Source organism: Neolamprologus multifasciatus, chromosome 16 (genome assembly GCF_963576455.1).
Source record: "Neolamprologus multifasciatus chromosome 16, fNeoMul1.2, whole genome shotgun sequence".
NCBI classification, from domain to species: domain Eukaryota; kingdom Metazoa; phylum Chordata; class Actinopteri; order Cichliformes; family Cichlidae; genus Neolamprologus; species Neolamprologus multifasciatus.
The window spans coordinates 8,147,369-8,174,242 of NC_140454.1; the positions used below are offsets into that span (position 1 = coordinate 8,147,369).

The window sequence follows — 26,874 nt, forward strand, 5'->3', positions numbered from 1 at the left end:
GGAGCTGATATAACAGGCTGTTACACAGTAACTGTTCACATCTGAAGGGTATCCAATCAGGTTAGTATACTATCAAAGACTGGCTGATTGCCTTTTTAATTACAATTGATTAAACGCTCCTGGCCTTTGCTTACATAAACCCGATTCCAAAGAAGATGGGACGCTGTACAAAGTGTACATTAAAACAATGCAAATATATGCAAATCTCATAAATCCTTTTATTTATAGCATAACACAGAAAAAATATTTTAGCTCAATTTGAATATGATGGCAGCAACGGGTCTCAAAAACCTTGGGTTTATTGCACTGTAGCATCTCAATTTACATCATATATGTAGTAACATCGTATTTTAGCAACAGTCCATAAAATTTGGGGAACTGAGGAGAGCAGCTGCTGGACTGACTGATACAGGATTGTAGCTGCTAAACAGCTTCTTCTTTGTTGTATTTTACATTTCAGAACGTGTGGAAAGATTGTAATTGGTGAAAGATCCTCTACTATGAAGCCACGCTGCTGTAATACTTCCAGTTTAGCATTGTCTTGCTGAAATATGAAGGACTTTGCCGACACAGGTGTCGTCTGGATGGGAGCACGTCTTGCTCTAAAACCTGTATATACATTTCTGCTGCTATCGTACCATCAGAGATGCGCACCTGTGAACTCACTGCTGATAACAAGTCGGATGGTTCCTCTCCTCTTTAGTTCCACTTTTGATTTGTCTGGCCATACAACACTTTTCCATTTTGCCTCAGTCAGTGTAAATGAGATCAGAAGTCATTTTCATATGTATGAAGAGGAAGAAACCATTCTTAAAACTGGCACAAAAAAATGATAGTAGTCACATGTTTAAAAACACAAGTATTCAAAGACTGATCACATGCAGTCTGTGCATGCATCTGCACTTGAAGTCACTCACACAAGGTGATGATTGGTCACTAATGAGGTCAGGCGCACTGACGATGGTAGCATGATGTCATTCTCCCTGAGGCCTGAACCCATTACGGACCATTAGTCATGATCTTATCACGCTTTCACATAAGGGGCTCATGTAGAAATGTTGTGCTTCAAAAAGAGTTTTAGGAAGCCACTGAAAGATAACTAATGATGCTCTCCTTACAACAGCAAACACAGAGCGCAGCACCTCAAAGACACAAGTCAGATAGCTTACAGTGTGAAAGTTAGCATCAACAGACCGAATCCCTGTACTTTTAAGATCAGCATCAGTACACTTGAAGCGTTTTTTATATAGCGAGGGCACAAAAGGGAAACACATGTAAAATGTTACAAGAGTGAAATGAAAATGAGTCAGACTTAAACACTGAAAGTGGTGAGAAAGTGAAATTTAAAGAGTCTCTGAGGGTTAGTAACAGATTTGTGAACATTCAAGAGTTATTACAGCGAGTGTGTGAACAGCTCACAGCTAAGAGTCGCCGCAATATATCAGAGCCTTTTATGGACCAAACGACTAAAATGCAGCTCTCTTCTGGGCCGCACAAAAATAACTTCTAGCTCTGTGAGCGCCTTCCTCGACACACTGCATTTTCACATCCCCTTTAACCCAACCTTAAACATTATAGCTAAATGACCCAGCCAAACTTGACTGTTAATCCACGTGTGAACCCTGTCCTAAAGTCACAACCAGGCAAAACATGTCCACACTTTGTGGTCTACAGTTGAAACTGGTGCTGATGAAGATAAACAAAATATGACACGGCTGTGATCCATCTACTATCTTGGACTCTATTCCAGTGGAAGTAGGATACCCCTTTAGGGACCATTATCTGACGCTTGAAATATAGGAACCGAAAATAGACGCACACGAAACCCAGACTCATTGATACTTCATACATGCACAGACACACGCATACATCTCCAATTGTATGCGTGTGTGTGTATCAGACTTTCCTAATACGGTCTCTGATGCTGCGAGCCATGTGATGGTAAGACTTAAGACATTTTAACTCACAACACATGCAGGCAGTGTCACGACAAAGCCGACACAAAACAGAACTGTTCCTTCTGCAGTGAAGTATGAGAACAGAAGTGAAAACAAATGCTCGGATTCTTTGTATTAACGCATTAAAAAAAACCCTAATAACAACATTTTTTTCCATTTTGCTCAAGTGCAAGAAGAACAACTTCAGTAAGATGTAAGGTCCACCAGTAACAGGTTTACTCAGTGTGCCCAGCTCAGTGCATATGCAGCAGAGCAGACAGCTTTGCCAAGATACACTATATTATACACTACAGTGCAAGAACTTACACTCACCCATTCAAACCACTGAATTCAGGCGTTCCAATCACTTCCATGGCCACAGGTATAGAGAATCGAACACCTAGGCATGCAGACTACTTCTACAAACATTTATGTTAGAGTCAAAAAGTCTGCCCTGACCATCATGGACTTTCCTCCACAAAAATCAAACTCATTCAGCATTTATGAAAGCACTTGAGGACTGGGGAAGCTATGTATGCCTGACAAGAAGCTCTTTAGAACACTGCCAGATCAAACTCAGTCCAGCAAACATGCATGTTCAGGCAAACAGTGGGTACCTGTGAGTGAACTGCAGGGTTGTGCATATTGCGTAATCTCACATTTCTCCCATGTGGGCAAATTTCCCCCCAGGTTAGCCACCTGTGGATCACATGTGGATCCTGCACTGTGGAGCCAAAGGTGTCAGACTACTAGACCCCAGTTTGTAAGGCACTGAGGTTTTCATTTGAATCAGCAAGCTACATTTGATGATTCTCAGTCATTAGACACTCACTTATATAGAAGCAACAAAACACTTGGTTTGTTACAATAGCTATTTTCTTAGAAATGTAAATTTCAGACCTTCTAGATCTTCTACACAAGCCAGCTGCAGTCGCACGCACAAATTATGGCATCAGCTCTAACTTCTACCACGTGCGCCTGCTAGTCCACAGCCACCACACACACACGGGAACAGCTGGAGATGAAAGCAGAGTGCGGTGAAGCTCGTCTTTGATCACAGTCTGCTGTTTCGACACACAAACGTATGCACGCGCGCGTGCATGCAGAGCCGCTAATCTGAAACACCCTAACATGTGGTCTGAGGCAAAGAAACACACAGTGGCAGTGAACGAGAGAAATGAAGAGAAAGCTGTGACAGAATTTCAAAGGAAAGGAAGCTGCTGTCCCCATTCGCACCAACGAGAGGAGCCAGTGAGTCGCAGCTTGATGAGATGGCAATAAAGTTTCTTAAAACCACAGGTGAACACAAACTCAGACACTCTGTGTCAAAAGGTTGTCCAAAATGCTGTCGTCAAGATTAAAAAATAAATAAAATTAAAAAAAACTCAGCTTGTTTGCAGTTTAAATGTCTGCACGTTCAGATGCCTGCTGACAGCCCAACACCACATCATCAGACATTACTGCTTGTTCTTTAACTGAGGAGGAAAACTGAAGGAGGCCACAGCTCCTTTACTCCTTTTTTCTTTTACAATCGTGCTAACTCTAAAAGATTATAAAAATTATTTGTGACATATTTCTGCAGGTACAACAAGCAAATACTTTTTTTGAGGTACTGTGCTCAACAAATTTATCAGACCACACAAATATTTAAGAAAGAACAAATCAAAAACTTGTTTAAAACTAATAAATATATTGTCAGTTATTTCCCAAATAGCTGAGACTTTTTTCCCCAAAATTTGAGCCGGTACACTGGACTGAGAAGTGAGAACTACAGGAAGCAACATTAAGGGGGGTACACAGTCCCACAGTGAGAGTTGCTATGCCAACAGCTACAGAGAGTGGTGGAGGCAGCAGAGAACATCGCTGCCAAGAGCCTTCCTGCCACTAAGGACAACGTAAGACTCAGAGCATTATCAAGGATCACAGCTAGATTGAGAACAATCTGTTCAGAGATTTCCTTCATCAAAAATAAAAAAACATACCCAATGTCTCATTCAACACCATTGTCTTCATGCCTGGATGGCTTCCACAGCACAGCCGCTGTTTTTCAATATCTCTCTGCAACCTGCGATGTGCCTCCTCGATAGCCTCTAGTGTGCTAAAACGGTCACCCTTATATTATTGCACTAAAAGCTCAGTGGGGAAAACATTTCGGTTTGAAATAAAAATAAAAATGTAAAAAGCACAACTTAGAAAAGAAAAACAGTACAGAAAAATACAAAAATATCCTGGAATTCCCTTTAGTTTTAGTCTTTTTTATCAGCACAACCAGGCTGTGAATGGTTAGCATGTCATGACTGGGATTAAAGGACCTTCACATGTGTATCAATAATGCTTATTCTGACAAATATAAAGCCTTGTTACAACTAAAAACTAAAACTGAACCTAACAAAACTAAACTAAAAGAAAACCTAAATTTAAAAAGTTAATGAAAAATACAAAACTATAGCAACGCTGTTCAGATGGAGAGAAGCTGATGTGTGCACTCATGGCTGTGAAAGTTTGAAGGCTGTGGTGAAGTCAGAGTTGACAGTTATATAGTCATAATGGGGTTTCCATGGAGTGACAGAACAAGAGCAACTGTGCTGGAAATGGTTCCTTTACGTGCACTGGAGGTGACTGCGAGAGGAGATCGCCCAAATTCAAATCAGGTTGGTTTTTCATTTTTAATGGTACTCTGAAGGAACTCTGAAAATAAACCTGGTATAGATCAGTAATTCCCAATGATATAACCTTAATAAATTAGTTAATTTGCTTATCGTTTCCAGGACGCGGGGGCTATGACAGCTGTCTTAGCAATGACTCTGAAAACCAATTCTGATATGCTCACTTTTTGTGAGTGCTGCTGGTGTTAAATAAAATGATACGATATGACATAGGATGGTAAACAAGTTGTGGACTAATGAACAGAAAAACAACAGACAAAAGACTAAATGCAAAATGTTTTTTTGTTTTTTAAAACACATTTAAAGACCACCTTTAAAGTTAAAGACCAGTAATGACAGGCTTTTCTGGCTTTGAAGAGAAAACGGTCCCTACCCAGGGTTTGTCAGCAGACAGCTCAGCCCAGATGTGTGTCATCTGGCCAATTAGCAGATAAAGCGGGACCTACCCCGGTTGTGATTGCCTCCGTCGTCATGGCTACGAGGTGTATCTCTATGGAGGGGCGAGGCCTGTGGGAGGAGGGAGGGGTCGAGACAGGAAGGCGGGGGCGAGCAGGGCAGCGAGGGTGGAGCTACAACCAGGCGGGTGGGAAGTGGGAAGTGTTCAGAGACGCAGGAGGTGGGGGGTGTGTGTAGTGCAAGGAAGGTAGTTGGAGGAGGTGGTGGTGGTAGGGTGAGCATCAAGGTGAACCAAGTACAGCAAGGCAAAGTTCATTCCACGAAAAACACACCCCGAAAAACAGCAAAAATCACCAGGAGAAAGTGTGAATTAGTTTTCAGGAATCAATGAAGCAGGTATTGATTCAAAAATGCAGGCAGGTCAGATTAAATGAGTGTTTATGTGATTTTTAACATCAAAGGTCATGCAGGAAAAATGAAAGTGCCACAAAAAAGGCAAAAAACAAACAAAAAATAAATCAGAAAAGGTAAAAAAAGGTGAAGCAAAGAAATAGAATGAGATGACAAGACACAAAACAAAACAGCACAAAACAAAATAAAGATTAGTGGCATTTCACATTACAAATCACTCTCACATGCTGTTAGCATCATGTTAGCTTCATTAGCGGTTAGCATCATTTCACACTGGTAACAGCAAACAAAAGCTGGATGGTTGCCAACTATAATAAAGCATGGGGCAGAAGCTTTCTATCATTCTGCAAATAAAGCTGATGAGCAGGGGCCACAAGCTGCCACAACATGACTGCTGCTGCTTCGCTTTAAGCTAATGACTAAGTTCAGGGTTTCCAGCGGTGTATCTGATATGCCTGTGTTGGTGTTGTTCAATATTGTTTGTCCAGGATCAACTGGACCAGTCACATTGTTATGATGTCATAGCATTGCAATGTTCAGGAAAAAATGCCTTAGTTTGTATAAGACTCTGTATAAGATTCTGGAACAAATGGTAAGCATTTCAAGTTGTTAATTTATACAAACTAATAAATATATTACCAAATTAGGTTTGCTGTTAGTCAAATTTAGGTATACATGTTTTTCAAAGCATTAGCTGAACGCTCAAACAATGTCAATTTTAATGTTTATCCAGGACCAACATTATTATGATGACGTTTATAGCACTGTATTAAAGCTGACACCCTTTTAGGGCCTTAGAAGAAAAATAATTAAGTGTGTTTGCTTTTTCACCCACCTGTAGAAAGTTTTGCTTTTAAGGTTTTTAAAGCCAAATAAAGCCATGTAAAAGAAAGACAATTTCCTACACTCTTGTTTAACCAATGTGAATTATATCAATTAGAATGTTGAGCTCTAGGCTAAGCTTAAATTAAAACTACATAAGCTACAAACTGTATGACTAGAGCAACAGAGCTCATGTCAAAATCAGGTGTTCATCATACACTCAGACTGTGTTTTTTTTTTTTTTTCAGAAACCAGCATAGTAAATGCCATTAAATCATCACAGTGTGGTAACTGAAAGTATACTCTGTCCAGAAAAAAAACCCCAATTTGTTAACCTGTACATCTGGTACTCCAGTTAACCTGGTCCACTATCTCAGCTGACTCACCCGAACGAGGTTTCAGTCCAAAGGGTGGGCTGGAGAAGGATGGAGGTCCGCTCACTGGAGATCTGTCATTTCGCTACAACAACAAAAAAAAATTAAAGTCAGTCCTATTTTAGTCAATTTAATGAAAAAATGCTGGACACTCTTGATCCTGTGCTTCATGTGCAGTTTTCAATGACACAGACTTATGAATGACTCCACAGAGAGAGATAAAGTACACAGAAACACATTCACTCCTGTGATGAACCTGAGATACTAACAGGAGCTCAGTGACCTAAAGTTGAACTCAGAACAACACTCCACTCAGTTCCTACCTCCTCTGCCTTCAACCATCACTCAACTCATATGGCGAGCAGAAACACAGATACAGCAGACTAGCTTAGTGTCAGCACCAACACTCCAGAGATGTGTAATTCAATAAAATTGAAGAGGTACATATTCTTTTCCAAAGACTGTTTTATTGTTATTTAAAAGAAAATCCTACGTGGATTTTACTTCGTCTTCCATATTTTCACCTGGTAATAACATATGATCTGAATTTGCATTTCTTATGTGAACAATAGCAGTTTAAAATATATGCAGAACACACTGCAATATATATCTTCTTTGATTTCCATTTGTTCTAAATACAATGCTGCTTACAGCCCTGTACAAAGAGTGATGACCATCAAAGCAGAAACCCACTGCACTCATAGTGTCACAGGTTTGCTGTTGTAAACATTAAGTTAGCTAGCTAAACACAAGAAAACATGTTAACATAATGGAGAAAACAAAGAACAATTAATTGTGACAAAACAGGATAACATTTTAGACAACATCCCTAAGTTTTGCAAATGTAAACAGACCTTGCCCAAAACACCCCAACACCCCGTAACATAAACTTAATGGTACATTCAATTCAGTGTCTTCCATACAGAAACCTATCATTCCTAATCTAATTTGAGGAAATATGGTATGTTTTACAACAGAAATATATTCAATTTTTCAATTGAATTCAATTTTTTTTTATTTGTAACCATTGTCAAATTACAACAACGGCTGCCTCAAGGCACTTTATGGTAAAGACCCTACAATAATAGAAAGAAAAAGGAAAAAAAGCAATAGAAAGACAAATTCTGGTATTACTGTTTTAAGCATTGGATGTTTTAACCGATGCTTTACCCAGAAATAAATAAATATAAAAAAATAAAGTCTTGTTGTTAATCCAATAAATAGTAAACATCATAATATATAGTTCATGAAATTACAAAAATAACCCTGAAACAGTGTTAATTATAAAACAAACAAAACACAGAGACCTCAAGTCACACAGCCACTTCAGCAGATGAATGTTGCACACTAACATGGGAGAGAGAAAACACCAGCCACTTGTTTTTCTACTGTCCACTCGTAAACCCACCTTCAGTTTAGCCAGTTAGTAATTTCCCAAGAAAGCCTGTGAGTAACTGGTGAAAGATTGAGACTCGCATGTAGCAACAGAGAAACACGTTCCCTCTCTGTTCACATGTGGATCAGGCTGCTGGATGAAATGCGACATGTGAAAAGCTCGGGAGAGGTGTGATCGGCAGCTAACACAGCAAACAGACACACGACCGTTGGATCACTGCGAAGCACGACCGTAGACAGCTCACTCGGAGGACAGAGACTACATCCAGAGGTCTGGTGCTACGTTTACCTTGATCGACATATGCCACTCATACTCGCGGCACGCAAGCTGGGCTTCAAACCTGGCCTTTTCTAGAATCATCTGTCTCTTCTTCTGGAACTCACAGCCACCTTCGTCCATGTGCTGCTACAGGACGCATCAAAGGTTTCAGCTGTAAGTATTTTCTCTTACTAGCATACCTACAGGTTTAACTTATCTAGGAACGCACAACACTTTTCCACCTGCTGAGCTCTACCAGTTGAGGATAGTCATTAATACATTTTTTAGATAAGAGAGAGGTGTCTTTGCAAACTGGACCACCTAGTGGTAGTGGATAGGACTTGAAATACTATAAGAAAAGGCCAGAAAAAGGTTTCTTCATTTCTAGTCTCTCTCTATATATATATCACATAGTATACTATAATTATGCCTTCAGTATATTAGGGGGTCTTTAGCCCTCTAAATGACTCTACATGTTCTGCTTGGATGGCTCAGGGATCATGAAGGAAAAATGAAGGAGAGTTTGAACATTATTTGGCTGCAAGTACCAATTCTTTCCTCTAAAATGTTTATACCAAAATAACATTTTCATCTGTTGAAACTTCCTCTGGTGCATGTGTCAAAGAGAAGAGCCAGCAGGCATTTCCCGAAAGTTCTCATTAATAAAAATCACTGCCACCTGCTGACCCAGAAATCCAACAAAAAACCAAAAACAAAACAAAAAGCTCAAAATCCAAGTTTTAGCAGAACTCTTCAGACGCAGTGAATGTTGCTATTTTATTATAAATTACTGGCCAACAAACTGGAGTTTGAATCAACCTGGAAGTCCTAAGAGACTAAGAAACATGTATGCCATGTATGTGTGTTAGAGGTAAAGAGCTCTAAAGAGCTCATACTGTACCTTTGGTGTTGTGGCGCCGTCATCACTGTCCTGCCCGCTAAGGAGAAAAAAAAAAGGAAAATAAGGGCAAGTGATCTACTTTACCATAACCCTACATAAAACAGTGTACAGAATCAGAACTACATTTATCTTCAGGAACAACCATATTGGCCCAAATACAAGAAAAGACATATATTTTATGTTTTTCAGACTTTAGGTTTAGAAGCATCTTAGGAACAAGATGGCATTCAACTGTCTTCTACAAAGATGCATGATGAATTCTTTGTAATAGCCATTTTTTCAGCCTATTTACAGCAAAGGACTACAGATGAAAAGTAGCCTTTTTTGCTAATTCTGCCATATTAAGATGAATATGTTCACTAATATACACTGTACCTTTTAAATGAATAAATTCAATTCAAACTTAAAATTGTGAGACAGTTGGTCCTGTTTAATTAGCCCAGTTCAACTTGCAGGACTTTCTGATCATGTCTAGAATATTTACTTAGGCTATCGATTGAATGTTAATAAAATGATAGCTGTCACTGACTGTGGGCTGACAGAGAAGATGATACAGAGTAATCAAGTCTGACATACAAGACACACTGATGGATTTTTTGTTGTGTTCATACACCACTCTTCATTCAATCATTACTCATCATTAATCTGTTGCTCTCTTCCACAGCGTGTCTTGGTCCCATCTCCCTCCCCTCACCCCAATGGCTCCCCTCCCTGAGCCTGGTTCTGCCGGAGGTTTGCTTCCTGTTTTATATCAAAGCCCTTTCTCATAGGGGGTCATCTGTTGTTTGGGGTTTTCTCTGTATTGTCTTAGGATCTCCACCTTATAAAATAAAGCACCTAGAGGCAGCTGTTGTTGTGATTCGCTGCTATATAAATAAAACCGAACTGAATTAAATAGAGGTAGAATGCTTTCGGAACTAAAAAAAAAGATTTTTAACACAAAAACATTTCTCCCCTCAGTCCATCAGGCCAAAACCTTTTCCACAGTCATAATACAAGTAGTCTTAAACGCAATCTTACTTGAGTGACTCGTCCACTGTGACCATCTCCACTGGATAGAGCTGGACTCCAGACAAATCTTCCTCTGTGTTCACCCTGATGCACAAAACACAATAGTAGAGTGCTGGCTTACAAATGAGAAAAACAAACAAAAAACAAAAACATGACTTCAGTCAAGTTTAATTCTCTCTTGGTTTAGCCATCAAGTACGTTCAGCAGTGGTAACATAGTGCTGCAGATATGAATTATTACTCAGCAAAGGGAAACACAGACTATGGATGCTCTTATAGACTCACTGTGGTTGTCACTTAGCTCTAACTAATACTCAGCTGTTGGTGTTTTTCACCTGCTGGGGTCCTGCAGCAGTTCCACAGCCTCTTTTAGCTGGTTGATCATGTCGATGTGGAGCTCTGTGCCCCCTGTGACTTTTGACCTGCAGCCACAAAGATAGAAATGAGAGTCATGTATATGTACAGTGTATTTACACGGGTGATGATGGTGCCATATCATAAAATCACAGCTGGTAAAATCCCTCAGGAGATACTTGTAGATTCTAAATTGACATCAATCAACAGAAAGAAACACAAAAAAAAAATCACTACTGATTTTGAATGATGCTGCAAAAAGATACTGAATAACACGTGCTAATAAAAGTAGAAGAAAAATATCTAATTATGACATACAATACAATAATCTACCAATAAATGAGGAGAAACTAAACATGAGTCACGAAGTGGAAATCGAAACGACACTATGCTCATGAACTTACGTTTGTTGTGTTGACCAGTGAGAGTCTTCTTCTATCCTGAGGGGCTCGTCGAAGTCTGCTGCCGTCCTACCCTGCAAAGACAAGCGTACGCAAATCAGCAACAGCTGCAGAAATCACATGATCCACAGTCCGGCTCAGAGACGTTACCACTTTCTCCTCCGCACAATTAGAAAACAGAGTCCTTTTTCTTCATCCATTCCTTCCATTCTTTATGCTTTTCTTGTTTCTTACTCTTTTCTAACAGCAAGTCTTTATTCTGCAATTTGACTGTAGAATACTTTGGTATACAGAGGAGTTCACGGCCAATTCAATGACTAGAAGCAATGTGCAACTGGAAAATAACATCGGCAGAGGTAAAAACTGAGTTTTGATGATGTGAAACCAGTTTGTACTTTTAACTTGAAATAAGCCAAAAAAAAGGTGGATGAACTCCAATACTAAGTAGATCTGGCTCTCTTCATGACAATTCAAGTAAAACTTTTAAGTCTAAAAGGAATTTTAATTGAGATTAACATAAAGTGACAGTTTATGCTGCAGGCTCCATTTAAACAAACCGCACGAGCCTAAAACGACAGGCAGCGTAACTAATGCTGGAATAAAGTAACCCAGTGAATATAATAGTTTTACATAACCTCGATCAGAGAGAGGCATTATGCATGAAGTGAACCCTTTACTGCATCAATTTTTAACTGAAGCACTCAGAGGTGTGCAGACGCAACACAACACGAGCTCTTGCCTTGATGTAGTTGATGAAGCGAGTGCTGAGAGAAGAGTCTCTGTTCTGGTCTCTCAGGGCTTCTGTAGGGCTCTCCTCAATCAGCTGCACCGAGTCAGAGTTTGGGTCTGCTGAAATGAAGGAAACATGAACTCTCAGTTTTAAGCTGAAGTGTAGGGTCTGCACCACAGGTTTGATAGAATATGAAAAATATGGGCACAAAAGCACAACTCCCATGAAAGTGAACCCACGAAGGATTCTAATTACCTGTATAACCAAAGTTATAAAGGGACTTATAAACGTCACAGCTCCATCAATTTTAGTCAGTCATGCATAACGCAGCACAGTTTTTGTCCATGTGTTTACACTCATTCAAACAGATTCACTTTTAAAAATATCAAAGTTATTATCAATGTGCAAGAAATAAAACGCAGATACAAACACAGTCTGATCACAGCTCACCAGTCACAACTAAAACAGCCAATCAACAGCTGAAACATACAGTGGGGCAAAAAAAGTATTTAGTCAGCCACCGATTGTGCAAGTTCCCCCACTTAAAATGATGACAGAGGTCAGTAATTTGCACCAGAGGTACACTTCAACTGTGAGAGACAGAATGTGAAAAAAAAATCCATGAATTCACATGGTAGGATTTGTAAAGAATTTATTCGTAAATCAGGGTGGAAAATAAGTATTTGGTCACCTCAAACAAGGAAAATCCCTGGCTCTCACAGACCTGTAACGTCTTCTGTAAGAAGCTTTTCTGTCCCCCACTCGTTACCTGTATGAATGGCACCTGTTTGACCTCATCATCTGTATAAAAGACACCTGTCCACAGCCTCAACCAGTCAGACTCCAAACTCCGCCATGGCCAAGACCAAAGAGCTTTCGAAGGACACCAGGAAAAGAATTGTAGACCTGCACCAGACTGGGAAGAGTGAATCTACAATAGGCAAGCAGCTTGGTGTGAAAAAATCAACTGTGGGAGCAATCATCAGAAAATGGAAGACATACAAGACCACTGATAATCTCCCTCGATCTGGGGCTCCACGCAAGATCTCATCCCGTGGGGTCAAAATGATCATGAGAACGGTGAGCAAAGATCCCAGAACCACACGGGGGGACCTGGTGAATGACCTGCAGAGAGCTGGGACCAAAGTAACAAAGGTCACCATCAGTAACACACTACAACGGCAGGGAATCAAATCCCGCAGTGCCAGACGTGTTCCGCTGCTGAAGCCAGTGCATGTCCAGGCCCGTCTGAAGTTTGCCAGAGAGCACATGGATGATACAGCAGAGGATTGGGAGAATGTCATGTGGTCAGATGAAACCAAAGTAGAACTTTTTGGTATAAACTCAACTCGTCGTGTTTGGAGGAAGAAGAATACTGAGTTGCATCCCAAGAACACCATACCTACTGTGAAGCATGGGGGTGGAAACATCATGCTATGGGGCTGTTTTTCTGCCAAGGGGACAGGACGACTGATCCGTGTTAAGGACAGAATGAATGGGGCCAAGTATGGTGAGATTTTGAGCCAAAACCTCCTTCCATCAGTGAGAACTTTGAAGATGAAACGAGGCTGGGTCTTCCAACATGACAATGATCCAAAACACACCGCCCGGGCAACAAAGGAGTGGCTCCGTAAGAAGCATTTGAAAGTCCTGGAGTGGCCTAGCCAGTCTCCAGACCTCAACCCCATAGAAAATCTGTGGCGGGAGTTGAAAGTCCGTGTTGCTCGGCGACAGCCCCAAAACATCACTGCTCTTGAGAAGATCTAAATACCAGCTACTGTGTGTGCAAACCTGGTAAAGACCTATAGTAAACGTTTGACCTCTGTTATTGCCAACAAAGGTTATGTTACAAAGTATTGAGTTGTATTTTTGTTATTGACCAAATACTTATTTTCCACCCTGATTTACGAATAAATTCTTTACAAATCCTACCATGTGAATTCATGGATTTTTTTTTCACATTCTGTCTCTCACAGTTGAAGTGTACCTCTGGTGCAAATTACTGACCTCTGTCATCATTTTAAGTGGGGGAACTTGCACAATCGGTGGCTGACTAAATACTTTTTTGCCCCACTGTATTTATGAGTGTCAGCAGGCACATCTCCATCACATAAATTGGCACAGAACGTGTTCAGTCCTATGGGTGAAACTGTGTGCATGCACTACAGAAGTATAAATTGAGGAAAAAGAAAGCTACTTTAACCTTGTTTGGGGACAAAGCCGCCAAACCTTTGAACCACTACTTCAAATTATGGCTGTCTCTCCTTGCACTTAGACAAGGATTTCAAAAGAACTGTTCGAATATCTGCCCGGAGCCGTTGCCAAGACAGATGTCGAGTGGCAGAATGTGCAGGAGAAGTGATTGGAGGAAAGCAGGTCAGGTGCGTGAGTCAGCCCTTAAGTCAGCTCTTAAAACCTTTGAGAATTTTTTTCCCAAATTTTTTGTGTTTGTTTAAATTTCATTCATTTTCTAAACTTTTCCCAAGAAAATTGGCGATAAATAATAAAAACCACAGCAGGAGCTTTCTGCTATTTTAAAAACAACACATTTGTCAAATATATAATATGTAAAACATCTTTGTGACGCCAGGATTCAGGATTTGTTTGGAAATATAACCTAGACGGCCCTCTTTTCACTGATCTCAGTTCAGTAAATGTGACCCTCCATCAGCTCTAACCTAATTAAGGCTGATTGAAGTCTATTTAAACTGTGTCTGGGGAGCTGCTGCTGTTCTTTAATAGAGTTCAACAGCCCAGATACTTTTAGACACACAGCTGACAGGTTAGAAAAGCAAAACTACTAAACCCTCAGTTTGTACACTGCTGAACCACATCGCATGGCAGGGCTCGTACGGGATCTTCTGACTTGCAGATGGTGCTGAGCACTGCTTCATGCTGCATGACCAAATCCATAATAATAATTGTGCAAGTCTGTTGATTACTTCACTCTTTCCTCTTTTCCATAATCATTGACTGAATCACTCAATGTGCATTCTCAAATTGGTTATGCTTTTTTCTCAACGGAGTCAAGTCCAGATGATGTTTATGCTCCCAAAGCATGAGTAATAAGAGCGCACGTGCACACACTATTCATTCACATGAATCCGGGCTGTCCAGAGAGTTTAACCAGGTGACAATAGATAGCATAATACAGTCTGTCTACCATCGCCACACTCTGTGTGTGTGTGTGTGTGTGTGTGTGTGTGTGTGTACCTGTCAGAGAGCTGATGTGTTCACTCGAGTCGTCTTTGCCGATTCCCTCCTCTGTGATGTGACTCATTGGCACATTAAGGCTCAGACTGTCTTCATCTGACGGCTGAAACAAACAATGAAAAGGCTTCAGAGCTGAAACAAAACTGTGAGAACCTCAACACACGAACACAACAACTGATGAGTGTTAAAAGTGTAAAAGTTCTCAGTTGTAGTTCATTACTTTTCTCGTAGTTTTGGGTCAGGAAAAGCATATCAGTTACAAATTAGAGTTTATAATTTCAGTTTCACAGACCTGGAGCGAGCTGCTGCCTTGAACAGCTTTCTATCTCAACAATGACCAAAAATGTGAATTAGTAACAAAGAAAAAATGTGTTCATTCTAAAATGAAAAGGAGAGCTCTGACTCCCACTGATGTGACGTGACGTCAGTTTACAGAATCCTACAAAATTCCTCTGCACTGCACGGATAAAGACTACGAGAGACAGAAAAACTTTTAGCTTATCAGTTCAAATGAAGAAAAACTTCAACTAAACGTTAAGTTGCCCCTAATTACAAGATGAGGCCAAAGTGCCTCCGCTCTAACAGTATTTCATTTCAAGACCAAATCCAGAAGAATCTCAAATTCAAAGTCAAATATTAAAATTTTCAGTTATTTGTCATTTATTTCAACTTTGTATTAATTCATCTTAAATGCTCTTTAACAATTTACTGTTAAATGTAACAATTCATTTTTTGCCATTTTTCACAATCATTTGCTCACAAGTCCACAAAAGAAATAACAATTTGCAGAAAAAGTGAGCGACGTCTAAACGGGTCCGTCTTTTAATGTCACCGCACTCACTCAGATACACCGACTTACAGAGGAAAAAAAGATGAGCTGGTGTGATTAGAAAATGAGGATTAAAGGAGTAAAGATGAGTGTATTAAGTACATGTCTAACACATATTTGTGCATGGATACATACACACACATAACTATACACCTATATTTGAACATGTTACAGTCATATTGGTACAAATGTACAAAATCCCCCCCACACACACAGACACACAGATGCAGAGACACACACACACACCTCAGTAGCAGACAGTCTCTTGTCTCCGTTGTCGCTGCCGACTCCTGAGTCACTGTCCTGCTTCTTCTGCTGCTCCATGTCTTCCACACTGCAGACACAAGACACAGGTCACACACCTGACACACACACAGGAGGCAGGTGTGTGTGTGTGTATGCACAGGCGAGACAAAGAGCAAGAGAGCCACAATGACACAGAGAGGGAGATAGAGAGAGAATGCTCCCCCTCCCCTCTCTGTTTCTCATGCTGCGTTCACACTGCTGTGTAAATTCTGATTGGCTCTTTCGATTTAACCTTTAACTGCTGTCATGAAAGTTTCAGGGCATCTACAGGTGTAAGCCGGTTAAGCAAAACCTTTTTTTAACGTCACTGCAATCGACATTTAAACATAAAACCTACAACCGAAGTACACAGACCACAGCAAACAAAGTAAAGCCTTCATCGTCCTCACTTCCATCACTGTACTGCATGTCTGCATGTACCCTCTCCCAGGCTTGAAGTATTCTTCAGGAATTTATTTAGTATTTTTATGCATCTTCTCAGCATTCTTTAACTTTACACATGTAAAGACAGCCAAATGTGTAATGAGGAGAAATTCTTGAGGTGACAGGACTAAAGAGAGACCCATCTGAACCACCAGTAGTACGGCTCAGCCTGCTATGTATACACCCCTATGGCATCAGTTTGAAAATCCTACATTACCTTCTTCTCGAGTTATCGAGATCGAGTTATCGATTTTCAGAAAACTTGAACTTTGACCTTTCACTTTAGGTTCATGTCACAGAGATTCAGAGTAGTCTGAGATGATTTGTAAACGTGCCTGTGTTATTGATTTCAAGCTCATTCTGGAGTTATCGGGTTCACAAGATTTCAATAAAACTTGAACTTTGCAATTCAATCGTGTTCAAGATTTTTTTTATGTAGACACACCTATGGTATCAATCTGAAGCTCCTACACTGCATCATTCTCAAGTTATCTCATTCACAAATTTAGGTTAGGTTTTCACTCTGCCTGCCCGGCCCGACAAGAATACTCCATCAGCCTTTTACAGCTGAGGGGTAAAAACTTATGTACAAAGTTTCTGAACCGTAGGACGCAAAATGTAATTTAGGACCTTAAACAATCCAATGTCACATGTTTTTTCACTGCCAAGCTTTCTATTAAGCCCCATGGATGGCATGAAGTTCCTATACTTAATCCTTCATTGATTTAAAGTCATAGCTTCCTTAATGTTTTACATTACTTAGACAGTTAAGTGATTTTTTTCTGGCCTATGAACAGAACGACTTGATGTGATCAGACAGAGGAAGCCTAAAATAATATTAAACAATAAAGAAGCTCATTGAGTGGTTAATATGATAGTTAAAATAATAATGATAATAATAATAATGATAATAATAAGGTGTAAGCCTTCAAATAGAGTTTAAATCAACTTTTTCTGTAAGACTTTTCTTAAACAAACTGACCTGTCATAATCTGTATAATATTTAAATCTAAAGCATTATCAAACAAATTCTATTATGTTTATTATTTATTCATAATAGAACAAATATTCTATTTGTTCTCTTATGTTAAAACATCCCTATTTGATCAAGGGAAGGTTTTAAAAATCAGTGTTTTAGAAAACACACAGGAGTCAAATACAAGGGCATCTGGGGAACTTTAATTGGCCGTGTGAACACTGGCCTGTGGCAGTCTCCAAGCAACTGAACAATAATGAGGCGCTGGAATTGCTCACAAACACACACATGCACACACATGCACGCACATGCACGCACATGCACGCACACACTGCATTTTCTAATAACCCTTCTGTGAGCAACAGTGCCGCTCCTCTCATCTCATCTCCTTGATCATGATTCTACAAGTGCAGTTGCTTCATAATAGCCCACCCAGGTCACTTAAAGTTTGAGACAAATGAGGGTTCATCCATCTCTCTGTGACCTCTGACCCCCTGACATCCTCATCATGTCACTAAAAGACTAAAACTTGTGTAATAGCCAAAAAAATATGCTGCCATAAGCAAATGCTGTGAGCAGATCTGGAACTTGGACTGTGTTGTTTTACTTTAGCGGGGCACTCTTTCTTCATTTGGTAAACCATAAACGGAGCCATGCTGGGTTTCATTTTTATCTAGCTCTGTTTAAGGTCATCGTATTAATGGGGTTTTAAAAATAGCATCACTCTGTTCTCAGCTTCCTCTGGAGTGAGACGGCAAACGACTGCACCTTACAGAAGCGTACTAATTTATTATCCACAGCCTTTTTTTGAGTAAAAGTGGCATTGCATTTTTATGAAAAACAAAGCTGAGAAACAACAAATTCAGAGTGATGGCTTGTAATAATGTTTCAGTGAAAGACGAAAAAAGAATTGGAAGCATTTGAGGATGACAGAAGACGACTAAGAAGAAATCATAGAGCAGGAATAGAAGATTTCTGTTAAAATAAATATGAAGTTGAACTTTAGCATATCTGTCTTTCAGAATCATAGCTTGTCAAAGTCAGGGATTGGTCTAATTTCAGTAACCCTGCATGGAAAACACAGCCAATCAAAAACGGCTCGTCTACCAATTCAAAGATTGGTATCCTTGAGCCGGATACTGAACCCTGAGTTGCTCCTGATGCATCTATCAGTGTGAGATAAAAGTGCTTGTATGAATGTGTGTGAGAATGGGTGAGGCACTTTTGATTGCTCAGTTAGAATGGAAACCAGTAAGTACCAGTCCATTTCCCATAAAATCAGTGACGTCACCAACTGTGTATTGAATCTAAATGCGATCGATTATTGATGGAATGCCAATCAGCAGACGGTGCTGTTTGCTGGTATTAATTGAAAATATGTGGAGCCAAAAACTGACATATTAATGTATAAACCAATAAGCAACTTACTGGGTTTGGGGGGGGGGGGGGGGGGGGGGTTAACTGACTTTAATATTCTCAAAAATCGACAGTGCGCCTTATGTATGAATTCTGGTTGTGCCTACTGACCTCAAACTGATTTTATGTAGTACACAGCGCTCAAAAATCTGCCAAGAAATGTTTTAGTATTACTTCGGTAAGCTATGAAGCTTATGAATTGTCGAAGCATTACGGCTACCGTAGTCAGGAGCCTCGCGGAGTAATCTGGGTCCTAAACTCTGTCTACTTCAGGTCCCAAAGTTAAATGAACACTGCAGCATCAATGAGAGTTAAAAACAAAATTCAAAATTCTTTCATCTTTAATAAAATGATCAGTGTTGCTGTTTTACCAGGTATAACAATTAAGTTAAAACATCCAATCATCCATGAAAATAGAATTTATTAAACTTAACGGAGTTAAAAGTTAGCAGGAAGTTCGCTCGCTAGTTTCCACCTAAACATGATATAGCATGTTCTGACTGAGAGATTTCTGAAAAAATTAAAGTGTACAGCTCTGCTGTCACTTCCAACATGAATAAAGACAGAAAACTAAACAGCAGTGACTTTTGTAGGGTTACTGAAGTTGGGCTAGCTGGTACATAATGATGTGCTATGTGATCACTAGCGACACAGCTATGTTAGCATAACATTAGCACAGTGAAGCTGGAGGATGAACGCTAACTTTTTTCCACTCGATAAAAGTTAACGTGAGGGTTCCTGATGGTTAGGGACAAAAGCAATCACATGGCAGGATGCTACAAACGGACCAAACTTCAGTTAGAAGAACAACTGAGAAAATCCATCCACAATACCAGATTAGTCATTAATATACTGCAACATCATGGGAAAAGAGCAGCTGCGAGAGAATTCAACATTAATGAATCAATGCAAGAAGAATGAGAGGAGTAAAGTTCGACTTATCTGACTGTTTTGTTTTGCTTATTACCCCTTATAATCTGGTGCGCCTTTTATACGGTCCGAAATATACGGTAGTTATTTCTGGAGTGGCCACTTTAGGTGGTTCCAAAACCAAATTAATTCCCATAGACAGACAAGTCAGAATCCTCAACTTGATGGCATTAGAGAGTTTACAGCTTTTCCCAACGTCTTTACAGCAGAAATAAAATGGGGGAAAAATCTGCCAAACAGCAAAGCATGACAGCTGCAACAAATGATGAGCTTAAAACCAATCTGAAAATGACTAACCGTCAGAGAAAGAGAAAGTCGACCTGTTGCAGTGCTGTAGTTTGTCAGTCTGGTTTCTGTTCTGGCGTTTTATATGTATGGACTCTATATGCCCACCAGCTTTTTAAATATTTTATTCTTTATTCCTTCACTTTTTGACATTACATCGCTTGGGTTAGACAAACTAGAAGTCCTTAATCCTAAAGCTTTTGGTAATCCCCCGACTTTGGATTGGAGGATGGCTGAAATGACATAAATTTATTCTATGCTGTACTCTGTAGATGTGAGTACTGTTCCAGTTTCATAATACAGTTTTACCTCAGACACACAGCTAGATTCCGGGGCAATCGGCTGTCTGACATGATTTCTCTGCCTCCTCAGATGTTGTTCCCTACTCTGCCAACAAGAGTTCAAACTGTGCCTCCAACATCCTAAAATATGTATGAATTTCATGGATCAAACCATGAAATTCTCCTTGCTGCTGCTGCCCCGTGAGAACCGGATGAACCCAGAATCTCTGTTTCTTCCTTTTCTTGTTTAGAAACATCAGGACCAGCTCATCATCGCTTGATGTCAACTTCATTTTTTCCACATTGCATTTTTTCAAAAGATGAATTTTCTCTCTATATAAGTTCGAAACTGTGTGTAAAGGCCTTAACGCTAATTTGCATAACCAGGCAAAACTGTCCTCTGCCAGAGGCCTGGCAGCTTGAGGGTCCAGTATCTTTGGTGTTCCTAGGACTGCACTCTTCTGGACAGAGATCTCAGATGTTGTTCCCGGGACCTGCTGGAGCCACTCGCCTAGTTTGGGAGTCACCCCACCTAGTGCTATGATTACCGCTGGGACCACCGTTACCTTCATCCTCCACATCTTCTACAGCTATCACTACAGCTGTCTTCCTCTGCTTGTCCACCACTACTATGTCCGGTTGGTTAGCCATCACCATTTTGCCCTTCTGTATCTGCAAGTCCCACAGGATCTTAGCTTGGTCATTTTTCGACCACCCTAGGGAGCATCTCCCATTTTGACCTCGAGCTCTCCAGGCCATACTTGGCACAGATGTTTCTGTATACTATGCTGGCCACTTGGTTATGGCGTTCTATGTATGTTCTGCCTGATAGCATGCTGCAACCTGCTGTTATGTGCTGGATTGTCTCAGGGGCATCTTTACACAGCCTGCACCTGAGGTCTTACCTGGTGTAATATGGATCTTGTGCTCAGAGCTTGTTCCTGAGCTGCCATGAGTATTAGTAGCACTGTGCAAAAGATTTGGCTGTATATAGGTGGCCAGCACTGCAGGGGTTGTTTGTTTGTTAGTTTGTATTCCTACCATTGTTTCATCTGTCAATTTTTTTCTTTTTACATTGCTTCCTTTTGTATTGTTATTCACTCTGTTTAGCTCACTTCTTTTTCTTTGTATCACTTCCAGTCCATCAACCCATTTCTCTGACTGCTTCAACAAGTCTTTCTTTTGTCCCTCAGATATGTGCAGTCTTTTTTTGTTATGTCCTTACTAGGTGTCATCATTCAAGGATTGTAGTCTTTCATTCCTTTGTCTACTTAAATGTTTTCTTCCTGTATTTACTCCCCATTCCTTTATTCATCAGTCACAGAGAACATCTCACACACCGGTGATGAGATTTTGGACAAACTTTTCAGTATGATGGCAGTCTGTCACTGCTACCCAGCTGGGAGCCAGAGAAAGGATCAGTTTCAGCTGACTAATGGAGGATTTGGCTACAGGCTGAGAAACTGAGCAAGCTCAGATCACAGACAGTTTCTGTCTACGTGTAATGTTGTTAAAACCATACAAAATAATGGCCCTGGGGTGATGTAATGTGCTTCTGGCAACTATCTTGGCAGTCCAAAGCTTAAAACAACTTACAGCATTCATAAATAACCTGAAAGTCACAAAAATTTGAAACAAATGTCTCAAATGTTTTCTCTGTTTGCTAGTTTTCTCATATGTCCTAAACTTTTCTAGAAATAAATGATGGAGTGGGATGTGGATGTATCCTGCACACTGATACTCGATAAAACTGATTTTATTTCCAGGACTGGGAATACAGTTCAGATGTGAACCAAAAAACAGAAAAAGCTTCAAAAGTTTATGATTTTACGACTGAGTCAAATTATAGCTTTTTCTTGCTGCTGTTACACCCAAATTTCCCCTGAGGGACAATTAAAAGATTATTCTATTCAATTGTGCCATGTCAGTAGTTATATATAGTATACTTTCTCTTTGTCAGGTTAACAAAACTGAAAGAAACCTTTGTTCAGGTTAAAGGTACAGTCAGTCATTTCTTTGAGGCCACTTAATCAAACAAATGTTGTAATCATTAATATAAATTAATTAGTGTGTAATTATTTCTTAGGACAAAATGATGCATTCTCATAAACTTAGTACATCAAAGGAGAAGAGAACTCGTAGACAAATTTTATTTTGTGTCACCACCTTCAGACTCAAGATATAAAAGAACATACCTGTGTTTTACCAACGGAGCAAAACCACGAAGGAAAGAGGCATTGAATTCAAAATCCTGCTCCTCACATACAAGGTCTTAAATAATCAGGCCCCATCTTATCTTAATGACCTTGTAGTACCATATCACCCTATTAGAGCACTTCGCTCTCGCTCTGCAGGCCTACTTGTTGTTCCTAGAGTATTTAAAAGTAGAATGGGAGGGAGAGCCTTCAGTTTTCAGGCCCCTCTTCTGTGGAACCAGCTTCCAGTTTGGATTCAGGAGACAGACACTATCTCTACTTTTAAGATTAGGCTTAAAACCTTCCTTTTTGCTAAAGCATATAGTTAGGGCTGGACCAGGTGACCCTGAATCCTCCCTTAGTTATGCTGCAATAGATGTAGGCTGCCGGGGGATTCCCATGATGCATTGAGTTTTTCCTTTCCAGTCACCTTTCTCACTCACTATGTATTAACTGACCTCTCTGTATTGAATCGTATCTGTTATTAATCTCTGTCTCTCTTCCACAGCATGTCTTTATCCTGTCTTCCTTCTCTCACCCCAACCGGTCGCAGCAGATGGCCGCCCCTCCCTGAGCCTGGTTCTGCCGGAGGTTTCTTCCTGTTAAAAGGGAGTTTTTCCTTTCCACTGTCGCCAAAGTGCTTGCTCATAGGGGGTCATATGATTGTTGGGCTTTTCTCTGTATCTATGAAGCGCCTTGAGGCGACATTTGTTGTGATTTGGCGCTATATAAATAAAATTGAATTGAATTGAATAGATCCAGATCAAAGTCCATCCTCTCCTTCCTAACCTTAAAGCTAAGAACAAGCTGGCTACACAACAATCGCTTTAAGCTAACGTTACACCTACTAATGCCAGAATCAAGTGTCCAAGAAATAACACTTTCCCTCTGATAAACAGTTTTTATATTCTCACATCGTAAAAGAGTTTATTTGCTAAGCCTCGGAGTCCAACAATGTTAGCCTCGCTTTAATTAAATTTTCACCAACACCATGCAACGCATACTGACAGAAAAGTTCAGGATATGCTCAAAGACTCACACCAATATCACTGTGATCACAGAGAAGTGAGCTTTACTGACTCATCAGACCCCTTTCACAAAGTTTTACAGTCTCCTGCATAGTAAATAGAAGCGGATACTTCTCACGCAGCATTGACAGCTGAGGTAAACTGCAGACTGAGCCTAACCACATTTTTTTGAGGTGACTCAAGGAAAAAAAAACGAAACCCTGCAAATATTTAGTGGACACACATCACTTTTTATTTATTTTTAAATGTATTTTTTTTTTTTTGATTTATTGTTACATGTTGCTATTATTCAAATATTAGAAAATATAAAAATGTCTTTTTTACACAATTAATAGCAGACACATGCTGGCCAGCCGTGGCCACTATGGCTCTTTTGCTGACTAAAGCACGTTTGTCCTGCAGCAGCCACTGTAGCTCGGCTTATACACTTTGGGAGGGGGAAGAAAACTATTAAGTCGCTGAATTCTTGCAGGTTACATCCCATACTAATTTTGAAACCCATCATTTAGCTTTGAAACTAAAACCATCACCAGCTGCAGTATCTTCATGCTACTTAGACAAGAACCCAAACAGATGCAGTTCTATCACTGTGTCTGGTTTTAGGTACTGGAACAATGAGACAACACTGCCATCACAAGTCAAAATAGACTCAACATCTTGCTCTGTTATTTTCACCCAGAACACCATTAATGAAAAAACAACAACAAAAATTGCATTGCTACATAACCGCTAGCAATCCTATTCACTTTAATGATAAAGAATTGACATGTCGACACCAGAACGTTGTCAAAGACGTACAGTCTAACTGCACTACAACAGCAGATGCTGATAATGAAGAGAAGATAATCCCCCCAGCTGTGTGATACCACGGTAACTGACCTGCCAGTGGTGGGCCTTGATAAGTTGATTCGTCCCATGACAGGCAGGTAGAGAGAGTCAGGCATCTTCTCGCTGCGACACGCCTCAATACTCAGATACTTGAATATGTGAACTTTGCCCTTTATACAGATCTGAATAATGGGAGGAAAAAGGACTCAAATCAGCATCAAGTAAAAGTCCAGCTTTGCTTTGTTTTCTACATCATTTCAGCCTTTATTCACAAAGACTGCTGAGTCACTTGTCTTTTTTTTTAGCTCTTGCAGCTGCTCGTGCTTAACATTTCCAAAAGCAGGTACATAGCTTTATACTACCTATTGCAATACTGCTGCTCTGCTGCTATGATTATGATGATTGCCGTAATGGCCAGATAATAGCCCTGTGCAGGAACATTAAGCTGAAATGATACATTTAAAAATATAATTTATTATGAATGTCTGTTTCTTATATTAGGATGGTATCTAAAGAAAATAAAGTAGGCTAAATTTTCAGAGATGTGCACCAAGAATTTATGTCGAATCATGACTCAGACACAAAGAATAGTGGAAGATATAAAGTACATTAAGACAAAAGTTTGTGTGTGTTTGTCTATGTACCTGTGCGGGTGGACTCTGCAGTGGATTGTTTTCTAACTGGAGAGTCTGGAGCTGTTTCATCTTCCTGTAACACACTGGGATGGTGGACACTTTGTTACAGGAGAAATCGAACTTCACCAGAGGAAGATCAGCCAAGTCTGTAGGAAGACACAAACGCACAAACATCAGGCAAACAGCTCTGGTTATCTGCTCTTTCAGAGCGAGCAGATTTGTCAACACATAAGGGGATTATATCTCTTATATCTCAGTAGAAAACTTCAGGGTTAGTTTTTTTTTTTTTTACCCAAACCATGTTTGTTTTCCTTTTACTTTCTGCCCAACAATAACTCGAATGGAGATGCCCAGGAGGTTTAAAGTCTGACCCTTTTGGTTGATTTTTGCAGAGGACAACACTCAAAATTTGAGACAAACTGCACCTTTGAAATGCCAGCAAACTAATGGATTTAATCTTCCCAAGACCCCTGCTGTGAAAATGCTAATAACAATGTGCTGGATGAACTTTCACTCCCCGGAAAGTTCCAGAACATTCGTTTTTTCAGGGGGGGGGAATTAATGTTCCTGGAACAGCGAGTGGAAAATCACTTTTGGAGAACTTAGGCGCGTCTCAGTGTCTTCTGTTTTCATGTAATCCAGACTGACTCCATGGTGGTGAGATCTGTGGATGTCGGATGATCTCTGCCAGAACACTTTGTTCTTTTCTTGCGTCTGAAGATAGATCTTCGTGAATTTTCTTGCTGCAGAATTATTTTTGGACTGCTTAGACCTCTCTCTGATGGCACCGATGAGAAAAATTGCATCAACCTGCAACCTTAACCAGGCTGAAACGAGTGAATTCTTGTTATTTTGAACCAGGAATTCTTAAAATAGATGCTAAAGAACAACATATTTGGGCAGGAATATTGAAAAAGTGGCATTTATTAAATATGAAATGGTCAGAGCAAGAGGCCCGCTCTCCTGCATCAGCTGCATAGACCATACCACCTGCCCAGTCAGGTGTGGGACACGGGAAAACATGCATTATCTAGTTTCTGCTGACATGCACACGCTTCAGTGATTTGCATAGAATTACAGATATTCAGGTGTTTTCCATAACACTACACTAAGAGGCTTCAGCACACACACAACCTGATTTTAAAATAGACCGACACCAGCAGTTTGTTTAGTGACAGTGAACCCCCCCTCGCGCGCTGCTGATTTAGTTGATCTCAAGTAGACTACACACACTTACACTCTCACATGGGTAAAACCACCAACATGTTTCCCACCAGATAACACAATGCAGCTCTTGTTGTTATGTTCAGACTAGGTTTGTAATTGTTAGCAGCCCAGAGTCAAACTGTTTCTCCTTATGTGAACTTTATTCCTCATTAAATCCAAAATAACCTGGAAAACCTGGAACACCTCTTACACAGCGTTTTACTGGAGTGACTAAGCTGTAATTTAACAAAAGTGCCTGTTTTATGTAGAGTTATGTAGAGTCAATATACAAGCGTGCACACCTTCACAGAGTACCCAATATGTTAACAAGTTAGATGAAGAGGTTGACCACACGCTTGATTACAGATTCCAGGTTGCAGCAAGCTTTGGAACCAGCTTTTAAACTAAACACAGTACATTTCTCTATGTATTTCTGTATTTCTTCCCACGGTATTGGGTTTTACACTGGAACAGTGATACAACACTGCTACCATGAGATCCAACTGGACATAACCCCCCCCCCCTTATGGTGGTACCATAGACTTCTGTGGGCAGATAAATGAAGCCAATGCTGAGGTGCCTTAAACCTGCATGCCTTATTTGTATGGCATTAGATTGCAATAGCTGTGGTTGCAAAAACACTTCCAGTCCTAAAGAAGTGTACAAG

The 26,874-nt window shown here is 40.1% G+C and overlaps 1 protein-coding gene across 7 annotated transcripts in view; it reads right to left on the reverse strand.

Annotated features, from left to right (window-relative positions):
• The window catches only part of lrch1 (leucine-rich repeats and calponin homology (CH) domain containing 1), a 98,361-nt gene that overhangs the window by 22,008 nt on the left and 49,479 nt on the right, over nucleotides 1-26,874 (reverse strand). For 2 of the 7 annotated variants that reach the window (XM_085134681.1, XM_085134677.1), the window contains exons 5-16: nucleotides 25,011-25,147; nucleotides 24,418-24,548; nucleotides 15,945-16,032; nucleotides 14,870-14,972; nucleotides 11,666-11,775; nucleotides 10,930-11,000; nucleotides 10,507-10,593; nucleotides 10,182-10,256; nucleotides 9,162-9,198; nucleotides 8,291-8,407; nucleotides 6,619-6,691; nucleotides 5,050-5,172 (exon numbers count right to left, since the gene is read on the reverse strand). In XM_085134681.1, coding sequence (XP_084990807.1) covers nucleotides 5,050-5,172; nucleotides 6,619-6,691; nucleotides 8,291-8,407; nucleotides 9,162-9,198; nucleotides 10,182-10,256; nucleotides 10,507-10,593; nucleotides 10,930-11,000; nucleotides 11,666-11,775; nucleotides 14,870-14,972; nucleotides 15,945-16,032; nucleotides 24,418-24,548; nucleotides 25,011-25,147 — 1,152 coding nt within the window. The remainder of the gene's footprint in view (nucleotides 1-5,049; nucleotides 5,173-6,618; nucleotides 6,692-8,290; nucleotides 8,408-9,161; nucleotides 9,199-10,181; nucleotides 10,257-10,506; nucleotides 10,594-10,929; nucleotides 11,001-11,665; nucleotides 11,776-14,869; nucleotides 14,973-15,944; nucleotides 16,033-24,417; nucleotides 24,549-25,010; nucleotides 25,148-26,874) is intronic. The other 5 variants (XM_085134683.1, XM_085134680.1, XM_085134678.1 and 2 more) reach the window with 4 other exon arrangements.